The 17,881-nt window shown below is 47.0% G+C and overlaps 1 protein-coding gene across 1 annotated transcript in view; it reads left to right on the top strand.

Moving 5' to 3' along the window:
• The first annotated feature begins 515 nt into the window (after positions 1 to 515).
• Positions 516 to 17,881, top strand: part of LOC120848225 (high-affinity choline transporter 1-like) — a 42,036-nt gene continuing 24,670 nt past the window's right edge. Inside the window, exons 1-2 of the mRNA XM_042290903.1 lie at positions 516 to 636; positions 15,986 to 16,197. Coding sequence (XP_042146837.1) covers positions 576 to 636; positions 15,986 to 16,197 — 273 coding nt within the window. The 5' untranslated portion in view covers positions 516 to 575. The remainder of the gene's footprint in view (positions 637 to 15,985; positions 16,198 to 17,881) is intronic.

Here is a 17,881-nt window from a genome sequence, read left to right as displayed (position 1 = left end):
GTACACGCGTCTACTCTTTCATTGAGGTGACAGCGTGTATATGATGGGTAGCTTGTCTAAGAAATAAGCTAGTTCAGTATCCAATCGGCGACTGGAAACCCGTGCCGCCGCGCTATTTTCAAGCAGTAGTGGCAAGTTTCATAACCAGCGACTACTAAAATACCCTTTGAACTGGATGGTTACTGTGTTGTATACTTCGCAAATATATATCTGATACATTCTAGAATCTAGATACTCTGATAAATTGACGTTATTGTCAGGCGGCAAACGGCACAAAATACTCAGAATATTACTCAAATCCAGCAAATGTTGACGTCAATGATACCTACTGTGATGCTGCGCAGACTTGGTTGTGGATAGCGTCAAGCAACATCGGTGAGTGGGCTTGTGCTCCGCAGTGAGTTTGCCAAAAATCAAGGTCTTAGAAATCGACCTGAAGAACCCCCGTCTCCCCACAGACACGCCGTATGATGAATAACCATGAATAATCGACATTTTGTTTTCAGGTGTATTTCCAACGCGTCCTCTCGTGCAAAAGCGTGGTGAATGCGAAGCTGCTCTCCTTCTTCACCGCGATGGCCTGTTTCTTTCTCACCATCCCGGCGGCACTAATAGGAGCTGCGTCAAAAACCGCAAGTACGAAACGCTTAAGTGTGCGAGTAAATTCGTAGAAGAACTGAAGGCTGCCAGGTAGCAGACCTACTACGGTAAACGTGGTCTCCACGTGGACAAGGTTGCCATGGGGCAGCAAATAGAATATACTCCCGTGCGGGTTCCACGATGGTGCGACGCTGGCATGCCAAATTTGAGCTGCACGCGCCATTGCCCCGTGGGTCCCACCTCGGCTATGAGAGGGTAAATCTATTGGCGACGTGCGCAATTGAAAGCGTCGCTGTGGTCGGCCTTCAATGATTGGCCGTGTGCTATATAGCTTTGACGTCAGCAAAGAATTTCTCATTGACAGAAATAAGAGTTATGTAAGAGCTTCCTTTTTGACAGTGCTGGCAGTGTTGGTTTCAGATTGCAATTATTTCAAGCTTCCACCATGCTAATTTCAAACACCATCGAACTTGTTCTTAAGGTAATGACGCCCCGAGAGGGAACCATAGGAGGGCGCCACCAAAACATCTCGCCGCTAATAGTGAAGGCAAAACGACGGCACGCTTACTTGGGATGCCTTCTCTGCACCAGCGGTGGTCCCATCACAATAGATTTTTGGCGAAATCCCCCAAGCGCCCCGGCCCGCGCGCGAGAAATTCTGGGAGAGATTGTCCCTCACCTGGCCGCTCTGCCTTGAAATCGCATTGCCTTGTCGCTTGCCTCCTCTTGATCCTCTGTTTTTCGATTTTATTACCTATTTTTATCTATTCCACTGTATTTTTTATTGCTTCTAAGTGTTCCTATTCTCTTTCGCGCGCGATATTTCTTGTATATATATATATATATATATATATATATATATATATATATATATATATATATATATATATATATATATATATATATAGTATTTGCGTCTTTATTTCGCCTTTTTCGACGGGAGTGCCGACGGACAACACGCCGCTTCGCGCGTCGTTCCCCGGGTGAGTACTAGCGTTACTACCGATTCCTATCGCGCTGTTAGCTGTTCATTTTGGTTCATTTGACCCGCGTGCCAGTCGAGAGGAGCCGTTTATGAACACCCGCGCACATGTCATAGGGGCAGGCAGAGCTCTGAATCAACAATCGCGACGTGGGAGCCGAGTGCGCTGTGATTTGGCCGCCCGCGCTCGCTCCGTTGACTCGCACTGTAGCGTGTGCCTTCGAGTGCCGCTTACTTGACCAAGATACAGCACGCCGCTTTGTCGCCGCGAACCATTTGTCCGAATGTTTGCGAAGCTGAGGCATATGCAGCGCTGCGGCGCGATCCCTTCACGAACGCCTACGGCACAATGTCGCGGCTTGAATGCGCCGATGGCATGCCTTCGTGATCTATCTGTTAAGCGGCTGTCAGTTGCCAACGCCCTTTTTCAAGTGCAGGGATGTGTTGCCGCAAATCATTTGTGGGTGATTTCAGATAAGATCGACTAAAGGGTGGCTGGTCGACATTTTTAAATCAACTGATGTTTTTATATGACATTGTCTAGTGTCTGGTATAAACGAATCCACACTTAGTTTTGACCACAAAAAAAATTTGGAGACAAGAAAAATCGTAAGGCAGGGAGAGGTGGACAGTTGCAATAACGCGCACTGATGGAGGGGGCAAGTTTGAGAGGGAATAATTAAAACAATAAAATTAGGAGAATTTTAAAACTTTTTACAAACAAACTATGGGTACAACTTGCTTGTAATATAAAGTAATAATATTTATTAAAAATTTATTTAGTTTTCTAAAAATTGCCAAACATGCCTGCTCGAACGACAAATGGCAAACTTTGGAAATCTGTATCTCATGAAATAATTTAATCATTATTACATAACTTGCAGACATTATTTTACTATAATATGGCTATTATTGAAAAACTAAATAAGGTATCTGAGTGACACAATAGTTACAATATATTTCGGCAAACATGGGAAAAAAATCAAACAAAGAAAAATTCCAATGCGAATAAAAAAAAAACACCACCTTCGATTTTTTTTAAAATTTGGGTACCCTGTTATACTCTATTTCGGCATTCATTTCTATTAAAAACATGTTGCATCATTGCACTGTGAAAGAAGAAACAACTCCCCAAAGTAGGGTCCTTTTTCAAAGCCTACACTTAGCAGTGTCCTATACAAGAAGTGACTGAGTTCCAGTTTCATGAAACTTGCACAAATCTTTTATATACATTTATTCAGATGAGGTCATTGATAAAAAGAGCGATCGGTCACACAGTAAAAGGGAGGAGAAACTATATACAGCATTTTACATAAGCGTACAAAGTGGTATCATATTAGAGACTAATGATTTGAGAAAAGATGATGCAGTGTGAAGTTGTACCTTCCGGTATATTTTACATCTAGAGTAAAATAAATAACTTTACTTCCACACACAAAAACAAAGATATAATAGTAAGATATTTAGGTTGGCTGTGTATTTACGATTACAAACAATTTCAGGTGACGGATGCCATAGTGCCTAACTGGAGCAGCTTCGATGCTCTCGGTGTATGAATGAATCGTGGCAAGCCGATATATTTTATCCTGCTCGAGGATAACATTTTGGGATTTTTTTTATAGTGATCAGATAAAAATTATTAGTAACCACCAACAAAAACAGTATGTTAAATACCCCGTGAAGAAAAATGTGATAAATAAGATGTCCCTGCATTCAAAATGAGCAGTCCTTGGGAAATCAAATTCGGCACTTTACGCTAAGGTTTTCCTCGCTGTACCCATTTAATAAAGTTGCTTCCAAGCAGATCCGACTGTCCGTGCTACATGTACGTCACAGGTCCCTTCTGTTGATGACTTGCTGAGCCGCCACGCGTGCCAAGACTGAATGCCAGGGAAGGCGCGCACCGTCAGCCACTCTTCTTTTTTTTGTTCACGATACCGAACAACCTCATTTTCGTCCAGATATACAAGATGCACGCCTTTCAGTTTCTTTGATAGAACGCTCACCATTGTTCTGGCCGTCTGAATTGCGCTTACTGAACGTTCTCTCAGGTTGTTCAGCGTGGCCTGGTGCTTCACGAGTCCGCCAACTCCGTCACATGCATTTTTCCCATGTCCAGATGCAGAAAATAACCACTGGGCTTGTGGGCAATCGTCCTTTGCAAATTGGTGAAGCTGGTAGCGATTCTTGAAATGACTGGCGGCGCCGCCACTTACGTACGTCACGTACGAGTATACCGCAACGTTGTCTTTAACCCACTCCTTCACTTTTTCTAGAGCCAAGCAAGCGTGAGCGGCGTCGTGACACAGGTCCTCACTAATGATGGCAAAGCTGTTTGTAGATTTTCTTGTCACTACACATGTAAATATCGAAACTTGTTTTTTTTTTCCAGTGATATGCTTGCACTTCGTCAGGAAGCACGATGGTCCAGTTCTCAGCAAAGTCAAAATGAAAGACAATGCTCCCGCGTTGCATGCACTGTTTTTCATCGTAGATCGCTTTACCTTGCGTTTGCCGGATATGGTTGTGAAGTACCCAACTTCCAACCGTCACTTGGATGACTTTTAGGAAAGTCTCAGGTTCCAAAGTTTTTTTCACAAGGTCGCCGGACTCCCATGTTGCAAGCACAATCTCTTCATCCTCCGGGATATCAAGTTCCTGGAGTGTAAGAAACTGGCCTTTTGGGCAGTGATCACAGTCCCCTTGAAGGCACAGTTCTGTTGCTGGGTCGCACAGAAATGCCGAGTTCATTTCACCAGTGTTGAATGTTGAGCCTGTAACGTTCTCTAGAGCGGCAATACAAAAATAATAATTGGCGCAGCGCACACAAACGCACACTTCCTGGTGTGGAATACATTGGACCCATCTAGGGCGCAACGAATAAAATTTCGTTAGCCCAACGCCGGAATCGGGATGCTTGTCTTTGTATATACGGAAGGCCTCTCGTATTGAGCGTGTCATGAAGCGCTTTGGCACGAACGTTTTCTCTCCGTTGAGCATGACAGAGATCACGTCCTTCTGGTTGGGACTTTGGCGCGAACATTGTAGCTCGTCTTTCGTGAAGTACTCTAGGGCAGCAGACAGGTTCTCAGGGCTCACCTTGCACCTCGTGTAAGGATCCGGCTCATACACACGCCATGCTTTTCCTTGAGTTTTCGGGATTTACTGATGAGGTACATTGAGGCCTGTGGAATCATCTTTTGAACCTCATTCTTCGTCAGTGTTGACGGCAGGAGTGTAAGCAGTTGACAACGTTCCCGGAGAGAGGTGGCGGTTTCATAGGCCTGCCGAAAGTTGTCCACCCACTCAGTGCATGTGGAGCATGTTAGTTCGGACGACCCCGATGGTGCGTCCCTGTCGTACGCAATACGTAGCCTTGAGCGTATATCCTTGACAGCAACCTGCTCCAGTTCTGTCTGCTTTCTCTTGACATAGGCAGGCCTGTCCCGACTTCTTACGACGCTTGGTTGTCTCAGCGGCGGCACATCTGTAGGTAGTATGCTGCGATTTAGATCTTCAATGGCTTCTTCAGCTGGCACAAATATGTCAGGGCACTGCTCTGAGCTTCGCATCGAGATCTCCTTAGTGATGTGCATGAAGCAATGGTAGCACAGGTTGTCCGTCGCACTCACTTTGGTGGAACAGTCAGGCGGAAGAATTTGCTTCAACGAGTTTAGGTCCAACTCGCCAACACTTCGAAAATTCCGCTGCTTTGGTATAGTCTTTTCGTGTTTGCAAAAGTAATCTGCACAAAACACTCGTTCGGAGCTCCAGGACGTCTTCATAATGTATACATAAATAATAGAAATTAAACCCCAACTGATGGCATATAATTGCCAAGTGAAAGAACTACTGGGTGCACAAGTGACAAGTCCGAGGCTGAGGAGCTCACTCACTGCAAACGTACATTTGAAAAGAGAGGTCACAACTGAGGCTGTCGGCAAAGCTTGATCCACGTTAAAGGAAGAAAGAGGGAAAGTCTCCAGACAAAAAATTGTGGTCAGCGGCCTTCGAAAAAGACTTTCCGGAATCGCACTGTCGTCCCTCCACGCGCTGATATGAAAGCACCCGAGCTTCTACCACGTGGTTCATGACACAGCCTGAGCCATGTCGACGACCGGTTCGCGAGGGGTTGGCGGTGGGGTTACGTTGATGGTCACTCGGATTAGCCCTTGCTGTACTGAGCTACCGCCTGCAGTGCCTTATCGCCGGCTGGTGTCAACAACGAGAACACACACACCCTGTCTACACCAAAACTACAAGCGTTCACCGCACACGCGTCGCCTCCGCTTTTAAGCTTTTGTGAAATTGCTTTCTTTTGCCGCGGAGAACCGCCTTATCTTAACTACGCGCCTGAAATCCTTCCAGGCGGGCGTACACAATATCAAGCGTTTCGAGAAATGCCCGTGGAGTAGAACTATGGGAAAATTCGGAGCCCGCGATGTCGATATCGTCGCCGTTGTGTTAGTACGCCGTCGCCTACTGCAGTTCCCCGTTGGGGGAGGGGGGGGGGGGGGCGGTCTTACTACGATAACATGGCGACAGCGTTTACACTCTATGTATTTCCGCGAGGCTCTAGTATTTGGGGATAATGCTGCCGGTTGGTGTGCCCCTTTGTGCCTGATATTATCGCCCGTGACGCCAGCGAGTGAGATGGCGACAGGCATGACTGCTCAGTAAACAGGCGTCGGCGGCCATGTTTTGCTGGTTGAAGCGAACCCCCTTGTCCTTGACAGCGAGCGGGGAAATGCGAAAAAAAGATTGTATCGGCCGTTTTGCCAGAACTAGCGACGAGTGGCGTCTGCGGTTTCCGGCAACTAATTTGCCATAATCGTGAGCTTAGCGAGGAAATGATTTTTGCTAGCCACAGAACACTACCACGCAGAAAGGGAATGCTTGAACATGTTTTTGTTCTGGATATATATCAGGGATATATATGAGAGAGAGAGAGAGAGAGAGAGATGAAGGTAGAGCGGAAGAGGGAATAGCATATAGTGTCGCAGGAGAATAAAGTAAACAAAGTTCCTAGTGGCCGATGGCTGCATGATCTTTTCTCGGATCACTAGTCCGTAATATGATACCTCTTGGTACACAGTAGTTTCTCCTTAATTTAAGTGTGTGAACGATTTCTTTAGTTATCATTGGCCTCATCTGAATAAAAATATATAAAAGATGTGTGTTGGTTTCATGAAACTGGAACTCAGAGTCAGTTCTTGTATAAAACACTGCTAAGTGTAGGCTTTGAAAAAGGACCCTACTTTGGGGAGTTCTATCTTCTTTCTCAATAAAATGATGCAACATATTTTTAATGGAAATGAATGCCGAAATAGAGTATAACAGGTTACCTAAATTTAAAAAAAATCGAGGGTGGTGTTTTTTTTTATTCGCATCGGAATTTTTCTTTGTTTGATTTTTTTTCCTTGTTTGACTAAATATATCCTAACTATTGTATCACACAGATACCTTAGTTATTTTTTAAATATTAGCTATATATTAGTAGAATAATATCTGCAAATTATATCATAATGATTAAATTATTTCATGAGATACAGACCTCCAAAGTTTGCCATTTGTCGTTCGAGCAGGCATGTTTGTCAATTTTTAGAAAAATAAATAAATTTTAAATAAATATGATTACTTTATATTACAAGCAAGCTATACCCATAGTTTGCGCCTAAAACGTATTAGAGTTCTCCTAATGTTATCGCTTTAGTTATTCACTCTCAAACGGGCCCCCTCCATCAGTGCGCGTTAATGCAACTGTCCACCACCTCATGCCTTACGATTTTTCCTGTCCCCAAGTATTTTTTCTAGTCAAAACTAAGTCTGGATTCGTTCATACCAGACACTAGACAATAACATATAAAAACATCGGTTGATTTGAAAATGTCGACTAGCCATCCTTTGGTCGATCTTATCTGAAATCACCCTTGTACGAATGCCTGCAAAGCCGTAACACCGTTCGTCATATACAACGTACGGTGCCTGACAAACTGCGCGCAGCGGCGCGAGCCCTTCGCAAGCGCCGGTGGCCCAACGTCACGGCTTTTATGTGCTTATGGTATGCCTTCTTAATCTATCTTCTAAGCGGTTGTCAGTTGCGAACACCCTTTTTCAAATGCAGAGATGTGCTGTCACCCAGGCAGTCGCCTTGAAACTCGTAGTTCCTTCGATACTTTTATTTCTCGAGTCAAGATGTCAGCTGATGCTCGAGTCAAGATGTGAGCAACTGACAACCGCCGAGGAGACTGACCATGAATGCATGCCAAAGGCGCATACAAGCCGCGACGTTGAACCGCCGTCGCTTGCTAAGGGCTCGCGCCGCCGCGCGTGCAGTTGTCAGGCGCCGCAGCGTTGGACATGCCGAACGGTGTTACGGTTTCGCAGGCACTCGGACAAATGATTCGCGACGGCTAAGCGGCGTGCTGTATCTTGGTCAAGTTAAGCAGCACCTGAAGGCATACGCTACAGTGCGAGTCAACGGAGCGAGCGCGGGCGGCCAAATCACAGTGCACTCGGCTCTCGCGTCGCGATTGTTGATTCAGAGCTCTGCCTACCTGTATGACATGTGCGCGGGTGTTCATAAACCGCTCCTCTCGACTGCACGCGGGTCAAATGAACCAAAATGAACAGCTGACAGCGCGATAGGAATCGGTAGTAACGCTAGTACTCACCCGGGGAACGACGCGCGGAGCGGCGTGTTGTCCGTTGGCACTCCCGTCGAAAAAGGCGATATAAAGACACAAATACTATATATATACAAGAAATATCGCGCGCAGAAGAGAATAGGAACACTTAGAAGCAATAAAAAAATACACTGGAATAAATAAAATAGGCAATGGAATTGAAAAACAGAGGATTAAGAGGAGGCAAGCGACAGCGCAGTGCGATCTAAAGGCAGAGCGGCCAGGTGAGTGCCAATCTCTCCCATAATTCCTCGCGCGCGGGCCGGGGCGCTTGGGAAAATTTCAAATCGTCCATTCCGGAATGGCACATCATCTTATGCACTGGTGGCACGACACAAAAAAAAGCACGCCACTCTTCGGTATTTGTGTACTTACTGAAAGTTTAATGAACTCAGGGCGTGCCTATGACGATCGCACTTGCTTTGTGATTCTTCAGCGTCCTTACCAGCCTATGCCTCCAGCTCACTCACCACAACCCGCTATTCTTAATAAGCTGCCATATGTCGGCTCCCCGCCACAGCTCCGTGGCGATATACTCCGTTTCATTTTAAGTGCGAGTATACCAGAAGCTAGAAGAGCGAGGTCCGGGCTTTTAGCGTTCCTTCCAAGCATGCGCGCTCGCCCTCGTGCAGTGCTAACACTGTTTAGTGCCACATGCTCCCGCTTGTAAGCTTCGGCTTCGCTTGTGTTTAAAGTGAAATGGACTATATACGATTGCAAGCAAGCAGGGGCTCCGGAACCGGGGGTGGGGGGGGGGGGGGGGCGAGGAGGAGGGCGGAGGAGGAGGGGGCGAGGGCAGGGGGGAGCAGCCGCCCCCACAGGTTCTAACCAGCGAGGCATGCCCCCACACTCAAAGTTGTTCCGACCGCCCCCCCCCCCCCCCCTCCGCTCTTCTCCCCTCCCACCTCCCGTGAGTCTGGTCATGTTGAAGCTGCACTCCACAGGCGACGAGGTGCCACAGGCTAATCCGACGCGAGAGACAAAACATGTGCGGAACGTGCCGCCACCAGACTATACCGCCTAGAAGCCTCCGCTCCGCTGTGACTACCAAAGCGCTCCCTGTCGGCGCTCGTTAGCGTCACAATGCAGCACTTCGCTTCACCGCTCCAGGTCGTCTTCAAGTTTCAAGCTCCAGTTTGTGTTCGAGTTGGAGTCCTAACTTAGCCAGAGATGCTTCATTCCTATTCAAACACACTTCACACTCTAGCAAGAACCAGTCTTGCGAAGGTTGTTTTTTCCTAAGCGTAAACAAAAATAATGTTGCGTGGCCTTTTGATTTCTACATATTTGTTAGTAATTGTTTCGTAGTGTGCTTATGTGTCTTCTTCATTATTTCAAGTTTTAAGTTTACGTTCCGTTTTGAAAATGTAAACAAAATAAAAAAAATATTTTTGACATCGTGAAGGCGCATGATGCCGGTAACGTTGCTATATTTTAGACAAATCAGCACACATTTCAAACGAATTCCGCTCAAATAGAGGACATACAGCCAAAATATAACTTTTCTAGATTGCATGTTTCTCGTAGTCAACTATTATATCTAAAAAAATATTTAAAAAAAATGAAAAATTACCAAAAGGAGGTTTTTGAGAAAATCCACTTTGAGCTTTCAACATTTGTTATTTCTCACAACGTTTGTGTGAAGGTGGCGGAGCAGATAGTCCATATATCATAATGATATTATCATATGTATAATGGGCTTGCTTTGGCCTTTCTATAGAGCTAAAGAAAGAAAATTAACCTTAAGAAAAGAAAAAGTAAGGACCTATCAAACTTGGCCAAAAATCAACCTGAACGACGAATTTCACGTTTGTTTTAGAAAAAAAATTATTAAAAGGTGTAAAAATGTTTGAATACATCAAGGTATTTTTGTAGTACCTATGAAATAAGGGGGAAAAGTTAGGATGGTGGAGGAGAAACAGTAGCGGCAGCAGAGGGTGTCAAACACGCTACCTGCGACGGCAGGCAAAAAGACTAGTTTCTGCCTCTGCGGCTTCAACGCATCGTAACTCGAGAACAAAAATCTGGGGAACGTGCAGTTGGCGCCCTCCTTCATTTGAGAAATGCCTCAAGAACATATATTTTTTTCATCAAGATTAAAAATTAGACCCTTTTAGTTAGCCTGCCCGATTTGAGATGAAATGACCCATATATATATATATATATATATATATATATATATATATATATATATATATATATATATATATATATATATATATATATATATATATATATATTGTAACGCTTTTATTTAAGCGTGTCCTTTGCCCCAATCTGTTCCCCGCTTGTCCCCGACATGACGTCTTCTTCCTCTCCTTACAACCGTCACACTATTCCCCCTCCAAAAAGAAAATAACTACTTTTCATTCTCATTTTAGGTAGAGCTGCCCTCGTAGCGAGCGAGGCGGTTCCTGTGTACCACAAACATGCCAGAACGGGACTTGTGTCTCACACGGTACACCACGTCGTTAAGACGCGCGACAACAGTGTATGGCCCTTGCCAGTTTCTTTGAAGTTTCGGTGAAAGTCCTCGTTTTCGTAGCGGGTTATACAGCCATACTCTGTCACCCGGTTCAAAAACCTCTTGCGTGCTGTGCTCGTCATAGCGTGCCTTCATGCGCTGAAAGCCGATAGACAAGCGGCTTTTGACGAAGTCGTGGGTCTGTTCAAGACGTGTCATCAGGTCATTAATGTACGGCTCTGGTTGAGAGGGGCGGTCTGGCGGCCTTGAGAAGGCGAGATCGCAGGGCATACGAATTTCCCGCCCAAAGAGAATCATAGCAGGTGTATACCCGGTGACTTCATGGACCGCTGTTCGGTAGGAGTAGAGAAACAAAGGAACACAGTCGTCCCAATTGTCATGGTGGCTATTAACAAACATAGCCAAATGCTGCAGTATGGTGCGATTAAAGCGCTCCACGAGTCCATTGGACTGAGGATGCAGCGGCGTCGTTCTTGTCTTGGTTATGTTAAATTGTTGACAAACCTCTTTAAATACTTGGGACTCAAAGTTCCGCCCTTGGTCGGAATGCAGTGCCAAGGGTGCGCCGTATCGGGATATCCAGTGAGTCACCAGAGCATCCGCCACAACAGGGGCAGTCTGATCAGGAATGGCGATGGCTTCTGGCCATTACGAAAAGTAGTCCACAATGACGAGAAGATACCTGTTTCCAGTTTTTGATCGTGGTAATGGACCTAGAACATCGATGGCGATACGTTCAAATGGTGCTCCACTGATGCACTCTTGCAAAGGCGCGTGCGCTTTCTTGTGTGGACCCTTACGCGAGGCGCACATGTCGCATTGCCGGCACCATAATCTAACGTCATTATGGCACTGCAACCAGTAGAAGCGCTCGCGTATCTTCCGAAGGGTGCCATTGAAGCCAAAATGGCCTCCTTCAGGGCTGCTGTGAAGCTGTCTGAAAATCTGGGCGCGGAACTCGGGTGGTGCCACTAGCTGCCACACGACTCGGTCACCAGTAGGTGACTCCCAGCGACGATAAAGAAGTCCTTCGCGCAATTCCAGCGTGTCCCACTGGGCCCAGTAGCTTAAGACGTCTGGAGAAAGATGAGATATCTCGGTACGTGGCGGTCGGCGACCGCTTCGCTTCCATTGGACACATAGGCCGACAGCAGGGTCGCGCAACTGGGCCTCTTGGATCTCTTCAGGTGACCACATGTTGTTAGAGATGGCTACCTGGCAGAACATGTCTGTCCGGGTCGAATTACGGCGGATCATGCTCAAGCACTGTCGACAGGAGCCCTCACTGCATGGTCGTCTGGAGAGGGCGTCAGCGTTGCTGTGATGTGATCCGGCTCGATGTTTGATCTCAAAGTTGTACTGCTGGAGTTGTTCTAGCCAGCGGGCCACTTGTCCTTCTGGCGCCTTGAAACCAAGCAACCATGTCAAAGCCGCGTGGTCTGTACGAATAATGAATTTCCTGCCGCACAAGTAGTGATTGAAGTGAGAGAGCGCCTTGACTATCGCAAGAAGTTCGCGTCTTGTGGTGCAATAGTTACGCTCCGGTTTTGTGAATGCTTTGCTATAATACCCGATGATTCGCTCGTGGCCCTCTTGCTGTTGGGATAGAATGCCACCGGCTGCAGTGTTGCTTGCATCTGTATCAAGAATAAATAAGGCGTCATCTCTTGGGTAAGCCAGTGCAGGGGGCGATGTTAATGCCTGCTTGAGTGCCTCGAAGGAGTCTTGACATTCGGTGGACCAGTTGAACACCTTGGACTTCTCAGTTAGAGCATAAAGCGGTTTAGCGACTCGCGAGAAACCAGGAACAAATCGCCGGTAGTAAGTCGCTAAGCCAAGGAAACTCAGAACGTCCGCACCTGATGTCGGGGTCGGCCAATCGGTTGTGGCACACAACTTCGTTGGGTCAGGAGAAACTCCATTGGCTGAGATAACGTGGCCTAGGTACCGAGTTTCCCTAGCAAATAGGGTGCATTTTTTAGGAGTTAGTTTCAGGTTTGCGTCCTGAAGTCGCTGAATAACCAGCTCAAGATTTGCCAAGTGTTCGGCGAACGTTTTCCCAAGGACCACGATATCGTCTAAATAAACAAGGCACGCAGACCAGGTCAGTCCCTGAAGAACCTTCTCCATCAGACTTTGGAACGTTGCGGGCGCATTACACAACCCGAATGGCATGACTGTAAATTGGTAGAGTGCACAGCCTGTGCTGAAGGCTGTTTCTTCGAGGTCAGTTGAATGTACTGGAACCTGCCAGTAGCCGCTCTTCAGGTCGAGAGTCGAGAACCAAGTGGAACCCGCGAGTGCGTCTAAGATGTCATCTGTCCGTGGTAGTGGAAAGGCATCCTTCTTTGTAACGTCATTCAGCTTTCTATAATCCACGCAAAATCGAGTCGATCCATCTTTTTTTTTTTACCAGGGTGATAGGCGAAGACCAGGGTCCATAGGCTGGCTCAATTACACCTTGTGTGAGCATTTCTTGAACAAGGTCATTTACGTGCGCGCGCTTAGCCAGCGGCACCCTGTGAGGTGGCTGTCGAATGGGCGCAGCATCACCGGTTATGATGCGGTGTGCGGTCAGATTTGTTTTCCCCAAACCGGTGTTGCTACTGCTGAATACCGTCGAAAAACGAGATAGAAAGCTTTTTAGAAGGACAGCGTCATCTTGTTGAAGTCGAGAAGCAGTAGTCTCGTATAGCGTAATAAGGTGAGCGCCGAGTTCAACTGAACACGAGCCTAGCGAGGTAGCAGGTGTAGTTTCCCTGCAAAAAGCAACTGTTGGTTCAGCATCTTCACTTTCTGTTCTGCTGTGGCCTTCTTCTTGGGAACTCGAGCAAGTCATTGTCGGAAGGGTGGTTGCCGACTGATGCATGGTTGTCCACCGTGAGGCCTTGCGAGCGGCCTCCACTTCTAATGCATACGTGTGAGCGGCCCGAAACGTGCGGGGGTGGTAAAGACGCACAGCTTTTTGGATATCTTCAGATGCAATAGCATCAATGAACGCCGCAGTGCTGACAGCATCTACGGTGTCTTCGGAAGACCCGAGGAACGACAAGCGCGCAAGACGCTCGATGTCGTCAGCGAGCTGGGACAACGTCTCACCCGATGCTTGTTGTCGATGACGTAGCTCAGCATGGTGAAGGTGACGTTGAGGCCCATCGCCGAAACGTTCTTCTAACGCCTGGACCAGCAAGGTGTATGAACCACGTGATTCAGGCGGCATGTGGTGGAGCACTTGCAACGCTGGACCGCTGAGGTTTACTGCAAGTACTTGTGCCTGCTGCTCTTCGGTCCAGCGATTGGCTTTAGCAAGAATCTCGAACTGTGTTACGTAGGCAGACCATGTGCCTGTGCCGTCAAACTGCAATGGCCGCAGCTTAAGGCGTGGAGTAGATAAAGGTATAGTCGACGCGACGTTTGTCGTCACTGATGTTGGCTGCAGATAACTTGGACTTGCCTGCGAAAGTCCTGGCTGGACGAGCGCTCGCAGGCCATCAAGAAGTGCGAGCGACATTCGTTCGAATAAATTCGACAGAACCTCCAAAAGGGCCGCGTCTCTGTGCCTGAGCTCCTGGGCAGTCCGTTGGTGGTGGGCATCCAGCAGGGCTTCAATGGCCGATGAAGTCTCAGTTCGAATGTTAGGGTCAATGGAGTCGGGAACCGGCCGGGGCGCGATGGCTTCTCCGGTTCGCGGGATCTCATCCTCAGGCTGTCGAGGAAGGTCCATGCGTGCCGGCAGAAGGCGTCTTCACTGAAGATCCCACTTCTGACACCAGTGTAACGCTTTTATTTAAGCGTGTCCTTTGCCCCAATCTGTTCCCCGCTTGTCCCCGACGTGACGTCTTCTTCCTCTCCTTACAACCGTCACAATATATATATATATAAAGAGAGAAAAAGAAGGTGAGAGGTGAACTACACGATGCGACATGAGCCCCCAGACGTCGCCCCACTCATCAGATGCACCTCCGGAGCCGCTGCAAGGAAGGCGACTGGATACTGCCATCTGTCCGCTCGTTTAAAAAAGTCCGTGCATTTTCAAGCTTGCCAAAGCTATAATCACACGCACGCTGCACGTGCTTGCATCCATGGGGCATCTATCGGGGTGTCATGCTTGCAATAGACGGTTCCCAAATTTAGTCTGGCCACATTTTATAACTCTCATAATCTAAGTGTATATCATCTGTACATGCTAATGACGGCCTTCGACGGCTGGTGAAGCAAGAAATTGAAGACGGGCATCGACACGGAGCCTCAACATTCCAGACGTATCACGTACGCTGTATAGTTAGTCGATGTCATAGTGACGAGTCTTGTAAGCTTCTATAATAGAAGCTTACAAGCTGAGCATTTCAAGGAGTTGCGTGATACCATTTTGAGGGTATCACGTAAATCCTTGAAATGCTCAGCTTCGATACGCCGCAGACAACTCATGACAATAAAATGAGGTGAATTGTACGGCGACTTTTACTCAATTAAGCGCTTCGAACAGAGTGGTAGTTTCTTAAGACCATCGAAACTGAAAAATATAGAAATAACCGTACATCAAAGAATACCGTAGCTTTCTTACGTCTGACGTTTTCTATACTTCGTCTCACCTTTGCATGGAGTATTGTTAGCCGCGCATGCTAAAAGTGCGAGCTATTTGCTTTGGATGAAGCCTCGGCGGCTGCATTAGCGCTCGTGCAGCGGGTGCTCCAGTAAAGGCAGTCCAGCTGCCCGCTCGCGCTTGCACAGCCTTTGCACTTAGTCCATGCTAGGGTGAGACGAAGTATAATAGGTACTAGATTTTAACCTCCATTAGCATGCACAAATTTAAACTGATATTTGAGCCATTAGATGGCACTGAGCTTGTGAAAGGTGTGATTGTTTATTAGCGGCGAGATGTTTCGGTGGAGCCCTCGTTTGGTTACCTTTCGTGACGTCATTACCTTGGGAAGAACAAGTTCAATGGTGTTTGTAATGAGCATAGTGAAAGCCTGAAATCATAGCGCTCTCAAAGTAACACTGCCCACACCGTCAAAATTGAAGTTCTTACATTCCTCTTATTCGCGCCGATTGGATATCCTTTGCTGACGTCATAGTCAGCATTCGGCCAATTGTGGTGGGCCGACCACAGCGACGCTTTCGATCGCTCACGTCGCCAATAGAAGATACCGGAAGGGCTATTGAGGACTATTTTATAATTACCGCAGTCATCTGAACTCCACGGTTTTTTTGTTTTTTTATCCGATGCAGACTTCACGGCGGCGGGCTATCCGGGGCCCGCAGTACTGGATGACAGCGGCGCGGTTATTGCGAGTGCAATCCGCTACATGACTCCAAACACCGTGTCCATTCTCGGCTTGGCCGCCATCACTTCGGCCGTCCTGTCGTCGGCGGACTCGTCCATGCTCAGCGCCTCGACCATGATCACCCAGAACATATATCGGACAACCTTAAGACCTAGGGTACGTGCGCGCTGAAAAATACCGCCTGGAAGACCAGGTCCGCGACTTTCCCCAAAAACGCTGAAGCTTGACGCAAGTCTTCGCAAAGCCGCAGACGCGTTCTTTGTGTCGTCGTCGCGTTCGTGTCTACCGAGCGCGACGAAGACCCGTCTATAGCTTCCGAGGTCCTGCTTGCCGCTTGGTCCGGGTCGGGAGTCCTCTAACGGCGACCTCATGTGCACGCCTGATGGTATGAACGCTGACCTTTCTATCGGCGACATGAAATGAAGGGAGGGTGAGAATGTGGGTGGATGAAGCGGCGTTGAAATTACCGATGAAGCAGGCACGTATAGATGACTGTAAACTATATAGTCACCGATATGCTAAGAAACTCGGGGCGTGAATTATTTAATCACACTTCGTAACTTGCTCTTCGTCGTTCTTATCGGCTGATGAGGAAATCTCATTGGCTGCCTAGAATGAAAAAAATGGCAGCTACTTTTACTTTTAAAGTCATATAGAATGCACGAAATGTATTCAAGAAGCAATCGTTTCAATTTCTTTACTATAAACAAAACTATATAGAATATTGTATAGTAAATGTCACGTAGCATAAATATAAAAGTGCTGGTTAGGTGAAATCGGGCCACGTGTCGTAAATTTTCCGCGAAATTTCGCGGGGAAATTAAATTTATAGTTCACGTTAGATAAGGTCACGTGACATCAATTTTCTCCATAAAGTTTAGCGGGAAAACTGAATTAGTGAGTAGGTCACGTGATATAAATTTCCTCGCAAAGTTTAGCGGGGAAACTAAGTTGGGTGTATGGGTCGCGTGACGTTAGGTCATCTAGTATTAGCGATCCCTACCAAGATTTGCGGAGAACCCGAACCGGTGTATAGGCCACGCAACGTCAGGTCACGTGACATCAATTTTCCTACCAAATACAGCGGGGAAACTGAATTGGTACGTAGACACCATGACGTCAGTTTTCCTGCCAAACTTAGCGAGCATGCTGAATTTTTTGTAGGTGCCGTGACGTCAGGTCAAGTGACATCAATTTTCCTGCTTAATGTATAGCGGGGGAACTGAATTCGTGTATTATTCACGTGACATAATTTCCCCACTACAATTAACGGGATAATCGGTTCTCTTTGCAGTGTTGAAGCTAGGGTTAACGCTGCGCTAGTGTATTCCGATCAGTATTCGGACCCCCGTATACTGTAAGCGCTTCTTTAGCTTGAATGTGGAGGTATAAAGACCGTCGTGAGCCACTGCGCCGCGCGGCTAGCTTCCGTAACTTTTGTGGCTGTGAAAATAAATCTTAATTTGCATAGTTGCATTCAAATTTTTAATGCGAAAGCATTAACTGTCTCATGGAGCGAAGCCGATCTTTTCTCCAAGCAAAAGCAATTTTTTGACAAAACGCGTATACTTAAAAACGAAGTGACACATCGTACAAGTATTGTAAAAGAAAAGGTGGGCTCTGGCGCCCGTTTCTTGCAAGGTTTTCCCGTTAATAGGACGATAAAAGTAATCAACCTCAAGAAATAAGAGTCGTAAGTTTCTAGCGACCATGTCGGCACCAGATCCCAGAGTGGCAGGCTGAGGCAGCAGCTTTTGTAGTTTTGTGGCGTGCTCGAGGGCCCAAGGTTGTCAGTCGATCTGATGTTCAAAGACTGGCGGTAGCGTTGTCAAGTCCAACG

The sequence above is a fragment of the Ixodes scapularis genome, unplaced genomic scaffold (assembly GCF_016920785.2).
Source record: "Ixodes scapularis isolate PalLabHiFi unplaced genomic scaffold, ASM1692078v2 PGA_scaffold1__304_contigs__length_218370807, whole genome shotgun sequence".
Taxonomy (NCBI): domain Eukaryota; kingdom Metazoa; phylum Arthropoda; class Arachnida; order Ixodida; family Ixodidae; genus Ixodes; species Ixodes scapularis.
The sequence above is the reverse complement of the archived record's forward strand: the minus strand, read 5'-3'. Positions and strand labels throughout refer to the sequence as shown.